The sequence below is a fragment of the Cygnus atratus genome, chromosome 3, assembly GCF_013377495.2.
Source record: "Cygnus atratus isolate AKBS03 ecotype Queensland, Australia chromosome 3, CAtr_DNAZoo_HiC_assembly, whole genome shotgun sequence".
Lineage (NCBI taxonomy): Eukaryota > Metazoa > Chordata > Aves > Anseriformes > Anatidae > Cygnus > Cygnus atratus.
In genome coordinates, this window is record NC_066364.1 from 49,219,206 (window position 1) to 49,232,725 (window position 13,520).

General features: G+C 49.6%; 1 protein-coding gene across 2 annotated transcripts; it reads right to left on the reverse strand.

Annotated features, from left to right (window-relative positions):
• Window positions 1-4,796: 4,796 nt before the first annotated feature.
• On the reverse strand, window positions 4,797-11,098 carry DDO (D-aspartate oxidase). 2 transcript variants are annotated; one of them, XM_050709731.1, is made up of 8 exons: window positions 11,025-11,091; window positions 10,672-10,745; window positions 10,471-10,542; window positions 10,104-10,323; window positions 8,640-8,843; window positions 8,359-8,467; window positions 7,640-7,816; window positions 4,797-6,330 (listed from the first exon to the last, which is right to left on the reverse strand). In XM_050709731.1, exons 5-8 carry the CDS (start codon window positions 8,809-8,811, stop codon window positions 5,763-5,765), a joined length of 1,026 nt encoding a protein of 341 aa, XP_050565688.1. In that variant the 5' UTR covers window positions 8,812-8,843; window positions 10,104-10,323; window positions 10,471-10,542; window positions 10,672-10,745; window positions 11,025-11,091; the 3' UTR covers window positions 4,797-5,762. The 2 variants fall into 2 exon arrangements, with proteins under 2 accessions (XP_050565688.1, XP_035420714.1); XM_035564821.1 differs by lacking the exon at window positions 10,672-10,745 and having other exon boundaries at window positions 11,025-11,098.
• Between the last annotated feature and the right edge of the window lie 2,422 nt (window positions 11,099-13,520).

The following is a 13,520-nucleotide window of genomic DNA, read 5'->3' on the forward strand; positions in this document are numbered from 1 at the left end:
TTTCAACGCATGTCATGGTTTGGGCTGGGATGGAGTTGATTTCTTTGCAGAGGCTCACACAGTGCCGTGCTTTGGATCTGTGATGAGAACAGGGGTGATAACATGGGGATGTTTCAGTTGTTGCAGAGCAGTGCTCGCACAGAGCCGAGGCCTTTCCTGCCCCTGGAGCGAGCTGTCTTGGTCTCGACCCGTGAGGTCTGGCACTTTTACCTCTCCAGTTCACTCCCCACCTGGGGAGAGTGAGCGAGTGGCCGTGTGGGGTCAAGCTGCCTGCCAGGGTTAAACCACAACCGATCTCCAATTTTCCTCCTCCAAGAAATGTTGACTTTGACGTCTTTATTGAGAAAAACAGGCGTTTGAGGGGGATTCTCAGGAAGGAAACGGGCTATTTCTGATCAGCCCTAAAACACTGACAGTTACTAACACCTCAGCACCTGATTGCCGTGTGGGAGACGAGCTGCTCCCCAAGAGCTGGGTGAGGCTGGAGCCCTGTGGGGATGGACCTGGGGGATGTCCAGCTCCATAACATGGGGAACCACAGATGCTTGGCTACCCATGGCAATGATTTCCCCTGCAGCCTTTTGGTGGGTGAAAAGCTTCACAAGACCCTGTAATAGCAATAGCTTGGTTTAGGATTATAACCTAGCATTTTTATTAACAACAGCTTCAGGTGTGCTGTTCCCCTCACATTTCTGCTTCCTTGACGCTTTTTTTTTTAAGCTCTCCCCGTAAGATTTGAAGGCCCTAACTGAACACGATCATTTCTTATGCTCTCCTGCAGCACCCAAGTTCTCCAAGCCAGCAGTGCCTTACAGGTAAGTGCAACCCCACAGGCACCCACATTTCCACCATCTGAGTTCAGCATCACGTCGTTTGGGCTTTGTTATCGAGCTTGTGGGTTTGTGTCAGTAACTGCTCGATCCAACATCTCCCTCTGGTGGAAAACAGGGAATAAAGCAGGATAAAATAAACCGTCGTGCAGCGTTACACAATTCTTTAAAATAGCTGCGGAAACAACATAAATCTCGGTCCAGACCATGATTTTCCCTTTAATTACTACATCATTTACTCCAAACCAAAGGAATTTGAATGTGTCACACTGAAGTTTATTCAAGTTGTACTTGACTGGAAAAGAATTATAATGAATGGGGAACTCTAATTTTCCCATGTTTTTCAGAAATTTGGCAATTTGTTTTAAATATAGGCAAAAGCCTATATCAAGACAATATGTCTTTATGGCTTTGTTTTTGCAGAGAAAACCAACGAAATCCCCTCTTGCAGAAAACTATTATTTTGTGCTCAAGTTCTAAAATCCATCACGCAGCCCATCTGCTGTCTGCAAGTCGTAAGGACGGATAAAAACGTCTCAAAATATAATTGTTCCTTTTCTGTGCCAGAATTATGCCTCTGAAGTTCATTACGAGCGTGACAGATTGGTTGCCATCTGCCAGGAGTGCCTAGTCAACGGCGATTAGAAAGCGCGGGTAGGAAGGCACGGCTCTGGTACGGTCCCTTTAGCTCATGTGTGGACATGCATGGGCTTAGGAGGGAGGGCCTCCCGGGGCCAGGCTGGTGTTGAAACCTAATTATCTCCCCCAGGGATTTCAGACAGGTGAGTGAAGGACCTGGGAGGGGAGGATGTTGTGCTAGGTAGGAGAAATTATCATGTCTTGAGTGAGCCCTGGAGCTGACGTGGGCGAGGAAAGCATGAACTGCTCCTGCCTGTAGAGAGACAGCAGCTTTCCACAGGGGACAGCTACGTGACGTTCTTTAAGGGCTCTTCCATCACCATGGAAAGTCAAGGAGGCTTAACGACCTTCTAATTAACCCGTTCCCGTGTGCGGGTGTTTCCCCAACACCTACTTGGTGTTTCCAGGTGAAGACTATGGAGCCGATGCAAGAGCCCAGCCAGATTTAGAACCAAAACTGAGTTTTGCAAATTGCTCGGATGCCATCTTCAGCTGGAGCCGAAGAGTTCACAGTGGCCACACCTTTGCTTCAGCTTCTGGCAAGGACCTTGGGTGAGGAGCAGAGACTCAAGGATGCCTGATAAGATATCACCAGAGACTGATGCTCAAGGCTTGGGCAGCTAAAGCAGGGAAGGCCTCACCTCAACAAACTCCAGGGGGTCAGTCTTTGCATGGCATGACCTTAGCAGGGAAGACAGCCTCTGTGCGAAAGAGTAATATTTTTAAAGGATTTTCAAGCTAGAGATGGGGAGAAAGCAACCAGGCAGAGAGGAGCAGGGGCAGAAGATGGCATGGCCTTAAAGGTGCTGTTCTAACATCTTCATAACCACAAGTAATCGGGAAATGGCAAGGTGCAATCTGGACAAATAAAGCCCCTTTAACAGCGCACAGGAATTGAAGCAGTCAGGCTGCACGTGAGCTTGCTTCTGTTTGCTCTAAGTCTAAAAATAAGATGTGAGACTAAAATGTTTGGATTTTACACAAGGGCACCAACCCAACGGAAGTGTCAGAGCCTTTCCAGAAGAAAGACAGTTACTGGCTTTTTGTAATATCACGATAAAAATTACATGGCAAGAAGCAAAATAAATCACGTCCAAAGGAGGAAATGGAAGAGAACACGAACTCTTTCAAATGAAAAGTAGAAACAGGCAGGCTAAAAAAAGACTTTGAAGAAATAATTTGCTAATAGACCAAAAGCTTTCTCTGACCCATCAGGAGCAGGGGGCTGCCAGAGGGGCTACAGGTGACCAGAGATTGCAGTCAGCGGATGATCAGGGTATCAAAGGCGTTTGAGGTCAAATAAGCCCTAACAGAACAGCCAGATAGATCACTTGTGTCTGCATTCAGCACAGAAAAGCTCAGTGAAATTCCCACAGCACAACCATTTGTTAAGGGGATAATGCAGAGAATCTGCCTCGGATTGAAGGGCCATTAGATGAGGTTTTAGACGAAATAGATGAAAGAGATAGTAACAAATTCATGAGAAGCAGATGTTACTCACTCGTGGGTTTTAAATGAATGCTAATGCGAAGTTGTTGCGCCGTGAGGGGTGGTGTGCAACATTTTACTTACAACAGCCACGTCAAAGAGGATGTGACACTGGAGAATGACCTGGAGAAATGCAATAAATCTGACCCCCATGGCAGGCAAGTGGTGAAAGCCATGATAATAAATCAGTTGCAAGGGCAGGTATGGCCTAGGAAGGAAGGATCAGCAGAGCTTTGCAGCGAGGAGCAGTGACGCTGGGCTTCACCAGCATCTTACAGCAGCAGAGGAAACGAGGGGGCTGCAGAGTAGCACAACCCAGTCAACGCGCTCTGCTCGCGTTTTGGGAAGGTTTGCCTAAACTGTCACTGAGGGCATAAAGAAAGGGCATAAAGGTGGGCAACAAGGAAGAACAAAGATGTGGGATGGCTTTGTATGAGCAGCAACTACATAAACCAGGAGTCTTCGAGATGGGAAAGAAGTCTGAGAAGGCGCATGGTATAGATCTAGAAATTCATGGAGGGTCGTGGAGAGTAACTAGTTGCTGGTTCTCATAAGAGAGATGGGGGCATTAAACGATGTGTCCAGGTTCAGGAGAGACATAAGGGCAAGGAGCTCTGTGCCTGGGTGAAGAAGTGCCTCCCTTTATGGAACCACACGATGTCGGGGACCACAAAAGCACGGGATGTGGTCCAGAAGCCATCCGATGGACAGGCGGATATTAGCAGTAGTAGTGTTTCTAGCTGCAGATTAAGCTCAACTTTTTGTTACTTTTTAAGGTTAAAATCGAGATCAGGAAAAAAAAAAAAAACATTCTCCTGTTTTTTAACCATGTATTTTTTTTTGTTCTGTGTTATCTGAGGACAAAGCAGTGGTTCGACAAGCACCACACCAACACTGCTGCCAAAAGCAGCAGCTCTGACCGCTCATACCATTGGAAAGGACAAATTATTGGGGGGGGGGGGGGAGGCACAAAATTAGCATCTAGAGCCGAGGAGAAGAGGCCAAGACCGCTGAAGGCAGGGCTGGCTTAGGTTGATCCAAGCACTAATTGACCCGTAATTTAATTTGATGATGCTCCTTTCGGCAGCTGTCCCTTGCGCAGGATAACTTTCCCCATTCCACCTGTGAGTAGCAGGAGCTGGCAGCCACTTCTGAGCGTGGCAGTTACACAAGGGCCTTGCTTGGCCCTCTCAGGCCCCTCTGAGTGAGAAAACCCCTTGTTTATGGAAGAAAACCCGACAGAAATGACCTCTGCTTTGCTATTACAATTTTAATTTATCAGTTAATTCTGATCGTGTGATTTATTAAAAGATTTTGATCTGTTTTGTAATTGTAAGGACAAAGAACTACTCAAAAGTGGGTGCTAACACTTAAATAAGCCATTTAAAGTCTAATGAGCAGTTTAATCACTAACAGATATTCATCTTGTACTTTGACAGCAAGCTCTAATTTGAAGTGCTTTTAAACATCAGGAATTTTTTTATTTATTTATTTATTTTTTTTTACTGTGAGGGGGACTGAGCACTGCCAGAGAGGCTGTGGAGTCTCCTCCTTGGAGATCCTCAAAAGCCCCCTGGAGATGGTCCTGGGCAAGCAGCTCTGGGTATCCCTGCTTGAGCAGGGGTTGGAGCAGGTGGCCTCCAGAGGGCCCTGCCCACCTCAGCCCTCCTGTGATGCTGTGTGATTCTGTGAATTATGGGGAGTATCTTCAGACACATCAAAGGGCTTAAATCACTGAGTGTAAAGTTCAGCTCAGCTTCTGCCATGGAGTGAGAGTCCGGGCTCCTGTGGCTCAGCTTCCTTCCAGGAGAGGAGCTTGCTCGCATCCAGCTACAGACAAATTTGTCTTTACGGTGTTTATCTAGAGTTAAATTGCTCTTCTCTCCCCTGTGCAACTGCAGTTGGTGCTAAGATTCTTCCTGGTTTGTCACTGGTTTATTTATATGAGCTGTTACAAGGAAACTGCAAGTGCTGACGAGAAGTAGAAAAGAAATGTTTGCACTGCCAAGCCCACCCTGAAAAATTCTCTTCCTTAGGATACAGGGCATGTCAATGCTGCTGTTGGGGTGAAGAAAATATCTGTGTTTGAGAGCAATATCTGTGGTACATGGAATAGAAGAGTTGCAAACAAGTGTGAAAGATGATGTAGTTCACATGAGTTCACATGAGCAACTTCCTCTCAAAGAAATGTCAAGATACAAAAGGTATTTAACCTGCTCTTAAAATCATGCTTGTCTGGTCGGTGTGCATGAGTGGCCTAGTATTGTTTTCTGTGGGAGCCGACCTGGAGCACTGTAATGCAGCCCTAGGCAGGTTTCCTTTTTATTTTAAATCATAGGGATAACGGTAAAGTTTGTCAGCAAGGTGGCAGGAGAGAGGACAATACTAGATTAGATTTGGTATAACAGGAGAGAACTATTTTTTACTGAATCTGAACCTAGTGCATCCAATAGCCTTTCCAGGCAGACGAAGAAATAATCTATGTTATTTATACCATACTGAAGCAATCTGATTCCTCCTATATGAAGGATATCTACGTATCTCGCATCCTCCTGGGTACAAAGCTAGAAGAAATCCCCAGGGCAGGAACAATAGATGGAGGAGATGGACAGCTGGACTAATACTTGGATTGACCCATCACACCTTTCCAAGGGGGCTGCTGGAAGCCAGGTGAGATACCACCGAGCATCTGCAATGGCACAAGCTGTTGATTTAGGTTTCTTCTCTCCAGTGATGGAATCAAAGCCCAGAGGAGTAGGAAATGCTACCTTAGCCTGTCATAAATGGGAAAGGAGGCTCAGGGACTCAAAGTTTGGCCCTCGATGAGGAGCCCTGCAGGGCAGCAATGCACTCTCCCACCAGGCGGGCGGCCTCTTTGGCTGTGCCTCTGTGCACCGAAAAGCCACCTGCCCCGTGCCCGTAGCTGTGGACCACCAGGAGCTTTGCTCCTCCCCGGCTCAGGACCTCTCTCTGCAGTCTCACAGACGACCTGGATGGCCTTAAGCCCACCTTCACCCTGATATCCTGAGCTCGCTGCAGGGAGGGCTCAAGAGAGCAACATCTGTCAAAGATGTCCTTGGTAGTGCCAGGGTCAGGGGAGAGACTCCAGCTCCCCTTCTCCCTGGTTCCCCCCAGGGTTACGCTGTGTATCCCCGGGTAGACGTAAGTCGAGCCGTCCCCGTCCCGGATGAAGTGTTTCACCCAAGGAGCGTGCACCTTGAGAACCTGTCCCCTGACGGGGAGCAGCTCCGGGTCCCCCACGAGCTGGTGGGCTCCAATGCCCGTGCAGTTGACCACAATGTCGTACTCCCTGTGCAGCTCCCATAAGTCTGCAACTTTTCTGGTATGCACCTGGACACCGTTTGCTCTCAGCCTGAAAAACAAAGAAAAAAGCCAGAAGTGAGGTAGAAAGGAACCTCCTAGACCCGCGTGTAATTATTATGCACATTAAGTACGTGAGATGGCCTTTAACAGATCAAAAACAGGATGGGACAACAGATGGGATAAAAAGTAAAGAAAACCACATGGGGCTTCTGTTTGTGACTTGACTGATTTGGCCTGATCAAAGCTATTTTTTTTAACTTGTTGGACAGGAAAAGGTCAAGCACGTTGATGAATATTACACAGCAGGGTCTGCCATACAACCCTAGATAGACAGACAGATCCTCATGGACTTAACAACTCATTTCTGTAACGGTCCCAGCTTTAACAGCTCAAGCAAGCTGAGGTGCAGATCCAAGGCACACCTGGTGCTCTGGGGACAGGGGCCTGGGTGCAGCAGGATGCTGCAAGAGCTGGTAAGACCTGGGGAGGTCTCATGCAGCCGCCCTGGCTCGGCAAATTGCTGGGAGAGCCCCCGAGCACTGTCATTGGGATGCTGCCATCACTCCATAAAAAATACACCAATAAAAACTGCTGAAAACTCCTGAATTCAGGCAAGCAAGCAGGAAAAAATTCCTGAAGTTCATTTTTGGACCAGCAAGGTGGGCACAAAGACAATTTTCCTTGTGGCTTGCCAAGAGAACAGTTTACAAATACTGCTCAGATCCCTGGGGTTTTGGGAATTAGTTACATGCATTAGCACGTTCTCATTTCTCGCCACCAGAGAGAAGAGAAAGAAAAGGAGCTCGATCATCTTATTAGACTGCGTCCTTTGAGGAATAAGAGGGCTATAACAGGAATAAGGCGAGACGAGATATCACGTGGCAGATCCTGAACGGGTTTAACAACTCGCTTGTGCTTCAGCAGAGGTTTCCGACTCGGTGAGCGATGCAACACGACAGAGCGTGTGTGCAGAGAGACGGCGCAGCCCCGGCGTGGCCCTGGTGGCACTGCAGCACGCCCTCCTGGGCTGCCTGCTGGAGCAGAAACATTTTCTCCCATGTTGCAGCGAGATGAAAGGCATCCAAGCAATCAGCTCGGCTGGCAATTTGTACCGCGGTGTCGGTGCACGTCTCTCCGCTTGATCTCAGATCAGCGTGCAGCCTGTCGCCTTCTCTCAAGTCCAGACAACCGTTTGCTCATTTCAGAGGCACTTACACGGCCTAAATGCACACTCCAGCCCTCTGCGTTTTCCCTAGTTAGAAACAGCCCTTCTCCAATTTTGTCCAAACCCAACAAGCTCCCCCCAGCTCCCCTGGGCCGGGGCTTTTCTCCGCACACCCGTCCTTCACCAAACCGACCTCTTCTCCAGCCACAGCAGGTAGGGTGGGCAGTCGCACTTCAGCGTCGTGAAGGCCTGGCCGGATCTGTGCTGTGGGAACTTCTGCAGCTCTGCTGCGGACATCGGTCGAAACCCCAGGACGATGTCAGACCAGAAAGGCACCTCGTCTTTGGGAGGGGTTTTAAACACCTGCCAGCTGGAAGGACACAGAGAAAAAGCTGCAAAACTTAGCCGCTAAAGCTCTGCCCCGTCGCTGCAATCTTAGCACAAACCCGAGGATTCAGGAGTCTGTCCCCACTGACCGTGCCCCGCCTGCTCTCCAGCCCTGGGGCTGGTGGCAGTGAATTTAGGGAAATGCCCAGGAGGTGGGAGCTGCGGTCCAGGCTTTGTGAGGGCTCTGTTTTTCAGACTGCCTGCCCAGCAGTTTCCCAGCAGCTGTGAATGGACAATGAAGTCCCCCTGCAGCGTCTGCAAGTGGTAGATGGCAGCATGGAAATCATCCATCAAAAAAAGACATTTGAGGCAGGCCAGTCTTGAGTGGTTTCTCTACACACACCCATGCATGAACTGTGCTTGAAAATATGTCCTATCCAAGCAGCTGCAATGCAGTTTCTTGGGAATATGCTCATGAGAGCTACTCCATGCGGGGCATACTCCTGAGCTCCAGCAAGGAAAGCCTCTGCCTGCTCCAGCACAAAGCACACACGTGCCAAAGGGTGCCCTTGAGGCTGCTCTTACCCAGAGACCAGGTGGATGCCAGCCTCTGATGCCTCAGCCGAGTTGCTGATGGCAAAAAGGTACGTGAAGGTCTCTTTGAACCACTGCTTCTGCACGTGGATCGGCGTGCCTGCGTGCAAACACAACCAAACGCACAGGGGAGTGAAAATGCAAAGAGGAAAAGTATGCAAGCCAGCATCGAGGAGATAGGACAGGTGGGGATGCAGGGAATGGTACTTTTCCTCCCAAAACGCTGTGCATTGCTGCACCCCGGGCACGCAGTCACACCGGTTTGCACTCACCTGGGTAAGTGTGAGGGATGAGCATCCCGGCTGCCACATCGCCCGTCGTGTTGGGGCTGAACTGCTCCGAAAGGACGCTGAGGCGGCAGCTGGGGAAAGCCTCGGAGATGCAGAGCGCTGTGGACAGGCCGATGAGCCCTGCGCCCACCACTGCCACCTTGGGTGCTGCCATCTCCAGGGCACAGAGCTGGCGGGGACAGGCACCTACAAGGTGAGGAGCAAGGCTGAGCATCAGCATCTGCAAGGCCCCCAAACCAAGGACTAGATGGGCCCAAAGGAGGCTGGACAAAGGCAGAGCTGATAAACCCTTCAGATTTATCTTTAAGTAATTTACTAAATTAATTATTGAAGTTTTATTAAATATGAGAGTCAAGGGGCACCTGCTGGCTTGGGCACCCCATGGTGGATTCCTGCCAAAAGCTGAGGATGTATCTAGGGCAGAATTCTCCTTTGCCTATGCCTCTCCCATTTTCCTGGAGCATCTGTCAATACTGACTCTTGGACAGGATGCTGGGTGAGACGGACCTTTGGTCTTGCTCCTTTATGGTCCTACTCTCACTCTCCTTGCGCTTCCTACAGGACTTGCTCATCCTTGACTGCAGAAATCCAGCCTCACCGACTGCTCTCTGAGAACCTCTTCTGGAAAACGGTGCCTACAGTTGTAAGGGAGGGGCTGATTTCACATTTTCCTGTGGCTTTCAGCATCTTTGATGCAAGTTTAGGCAAGAAAACTGCGGGATCACATCTATTTTCAAGATCCTTGCTCATAACACTTCACAGCTTCTCACTTCCCCCTGTGGTTTTACTACTTAAGGTTTGATATTCCTGCTGTGTGGGAAGGGAGGGGGCCAGCACTGCTGCCCATCATCACATTCCTTCTGCACCACAGCCCAGTGGTGTTACAACCCCTCTTCCTCTTCTTCAGGCAACGCTTAAGTCTCTCCCTGTTAATCATTACATCTCCTTTCATGAGACAACCATGAAAGTGCCCACACAGCAGGGAGAATGGGCACAACGCAGGGGTGAAGATGAACCCTGAACCAGCACCGCTGACCACCACGAACCCAAGCTGAAGGAATTCAGCTCTGACCACCAGCTGCACCCCTCAGCCCTACCAGCGCCCCAAAGCTGACAGCCTTGCAGCCTCAGCCTCCTGCAACAGGGATCCCATTTGGCAGAGCATCAATGGTTTCTGTTCCCTAGCATAGTCACCAGAATGTTTTGTACCGGTAATTGTTATTAAAAAAAGGAAAAAAAGTGAAGAAAAGAACCAGAAATGAGGGGATTTTTAATAATGCTGATGTTCCCTGCCTCCCAGCAGCCCACGGTCAAGCACAGTCGCTCCTTCGGCCACCCCTGGAGCACGTGCGATGGGTGCACCTTGCATCTGCCGGAGGCCTGCTCTCGGTTGCCCGTCCCCGCGCAACCCTTGGACCACGCTGGGGCTTGGGTTTCCCAACTGACCTCTCCGTGGCCGGGGGAGAAAGGGGAGCTGCAGCTCAGCGGCGGTTCGGGTTTCACCGCAAATCTTCCCAGTTCAGGTGGGATCTTCGCAGGCGGTTTGCTGGCAGTCGGTCCCAGTGCTGCAAAATACGGCAGGAGGGCGAGCAGGAGGGCACTGCTGGAGCCCGCAGGAGCCCAGCCCCAACAGGCACCTGTCAAGCCGTGGTTCCAGCACTCACTGCTGCAAGACAGGGGCACAGCAGGCTTTAATGTGCTAACGTGCCAAAAATTAACCGAGTGCAAAGCAGAGGCTAAAGGCCGCCCTGCTCCTATCGGCAAGGACAGCCTGGGCTGTACAGAGCGCCTGAGGCCGCAGCGGTCTGGGTACCTGGGAGGGCTCCCGAGGACAGGCTATTTCGGTCTGACGCGGCAGCTGGCGCTAAGCTGGCACTTCTCAGAGCTGTTTGTGCAAAGGGTTTTGCAAGAATAAGTGTTAAAAAGGCAAACCAGTTGCAGTGACTGCTGGCGCTGGCAGGGCTGAGGGAAAGCTGCTGCCCCTTTTGTCCTCCTCAGCGGGCAGCCTCCGTACCTGGCGCTGGCCGACGTGCCAGCCCGAGCGTGGTCCCACACACACACGTGGGCTGTTCAAGAAGCACGACTGAACTGCTGAGCAGAAAATGGACAAATGGGGAACTAAGGAAACTCGAAATGGTTACGCTTGCAGTCGTGCGATTGTTTTTAACCCCACTCCCCCCCTCATCCAAGTGCTGAAGCATTCCCTTAAGCCCCTGAGGCCTGCGGTGCCCCAGAGGCAGGCTGGCTGTGCCCGCCGTGGGCTGAGCAGGCTGCTCGCTCCCTCCCTTTCCCTGCAGAGCAGGCTTCTTTCCTTACACACCACCCAGCTGACAAAACCCAAAACCCAGAGAAACGAGAGGGAAATACCTGGAGTGGAGAGGCCGGGCTGGCCGTGAGAGCTGCCCCAGCCCCACCGCTGCTGGCGGAGCTGCGTGCGCCTGGCCCAGCGTTGGCTCCCGTCCCGGGCAGCCGCCAAGCTCTGCTCTTGTCCCAGAGAGGAGGCTCCCTGGGGCCCCCTGTCCTGTTTTAACTCCTTTACGAGCAGTTAGCTGCGTACTGGGTGCTTCTAATGTTGCCCTGAGTTTGCTGTAACACTCAAGAGATCCTGGCAGCAGCCCAGGAGGCGATAACACACAGGGCAACGTCAGTCGTCAGGGTGGATGAATAACGAGTCCCTGCAGAACCACAGGGGCCCGGCCAGCACGGCCAGCCAGGGCTGTTGGTGTTAACATCGTCATCAGAAAAACGCAGCTTTGCCAGAAACGGAACTGTCTGCAGGATCAGGGGGATCCTGATAACATTGTACAGCACGGTGCCTTAGCTCCGGGGCATGTGGCACTGGCGTGGTGGCACATTGGGTGATAAAGTGCCATTTGGAGATGGCTCCCCTCCAGCCTTCTGCAACAGCGTTTGCCATGAATCCTCCAGGCAGAAGCCTTGTCCTCATAGCCACCTACTTACAGAATGGTCAGCCCCCTGAGGGTATCAGGGCACCCACAGCAGTGGGGCAAACAGCGCACAGGCTGCGTGCATGGTGCCCGACCTTACCTCCCAGTCAAGCTGCTCTTAAACAGTAAGACTAAAGACATGACATAATACGCATACATAATCACCAGCCTTTATAGATGCATTTTTCTTCCTTCAGTGGTGAAAGGAACAGGGAATAATTTTGTGAAAATTATAGTACAGCTCATTTTTTTTCTGAAAGTTTTTAGAAGGTAAAAAATGGAGTTGTATAAGACAGGGAAGGGGGCAGAGGAATGGAGAAGGTTTGCTTGTTTAGAAATGAAAATGTTGATGGCTTGATGTACCTATCATAAAACATACACTATTTTGAGTCACTGATGGGTATGTACAGTTTTGGAGAGGAGCCTTTCAGATGTGGAAATCTCTCCCCCTTCAAATATCAACAGAGGTTGCAGTGCCAGCTAAGATTAAAATTGCCTGTGATTTTTCATCCTGAGATTCTACCTCTAGTTGCTTATAACTTTGCCAAACTTAAAGGATTTGGATAGAAATTTTCTGTATCAGATGTTTATGCACGGCTGAATGTTTCAGGGAATTCCCAGTGGGCCTTCTCCTGAGAAAGAGATTCAGAAAATACATGCTGGTTTGTGATACCGACTCTTGCAATAATCTCATTAAATAACTCTCTTTCTTCCATGTGCTAAAGTATTTTGGAAGGATGAACACACCGTGCTTTGCTAAAGAGCCCATAAGTAATGCACACCATATTTTAGGGTGCAGGAGGAGCTCTGTCTTCTCTTTCTCTGTAATCTGTGTGACTTCCCACCACAAAAGTTTGTTTATCCCTGCAGGACTTTAGTGCTGTTATTTTTCTTACCCCTGCTCTTCACTGATATGAGCAGCACGATACAGAACATCTTTGCTCTAACTCCCAGAGCCCCAGCTCACCAAAAATTAGCCATTCTGTGCTGAGGCCTTCAAGATATGAGAAGTTTTTGCTACTCATGTTGTTCCTTTCTCATGAAAGGTGGGAAAACTCACAAGAAGGGACAGGTCCTTGCCCACGTAACAGCCCAACTGCCTAAGTCTCCCTGGATGTTTGTGTATATATTCTGTGCATTGCACAAAATGTGTGTTTTTCAACCAACAAACATTTGCCAAATAGTATTCCAGGTGCAGCATTCACTACAAATTCTGTGACAGTGGCTGTTACTCCCTTTGGCTGAGTGCAGCTCGTGATTTGGTCACTCAGGAGGAGGGGGCCACGCTTCCAGAATCAAACAAGCACGACATGGTCATACCTGGAGCTGTTTCCAAACAACTGGCTGTGGTATCTCGGAGCACCGTCGGCCCAGCTCCAGCTATGCTCAAGAGATGTTGCCCTTTGTTTAACTTAGAAATCCCTTGGCTTTGTGTGTGCTCTTGAAAACAGCAGCAATGATAAACAGAACTGACCTCTGTGAACACAGCAGTGCTAACCTGTTTCTGATCTTATCAATGGTACGGATCCCTTCTACCACTTCTTTAACCAGTTCAAAGATCAAGTCGGCACCGATGTCCATGGCAAGTTAGCCTTCCAGCACAGAGGCTACGCTGCTCCTCATTTTACTGTTTCCACATGCTATTTACTCACTCCTAATATTTACTCAATATGAGAAAGACACCAGCAATACTGACTTATCTATTGAAAAACTTTGTGAAAATATTGCTCAGAGATCATCCATTTATCCCTGGTTCTTTTGCTATATCCATGATCACCTCAGTAAAAACTTCATTTCATTTTCATCAGTGGCAACGAGACCATGGAGACAATCTTCTTAAGAATTGCCCCTTGGTGTTGGTTTTTCCTACTCCTGTGCAAGCCAGCTCTATCCCCACGAGATACATTAGGAGGCA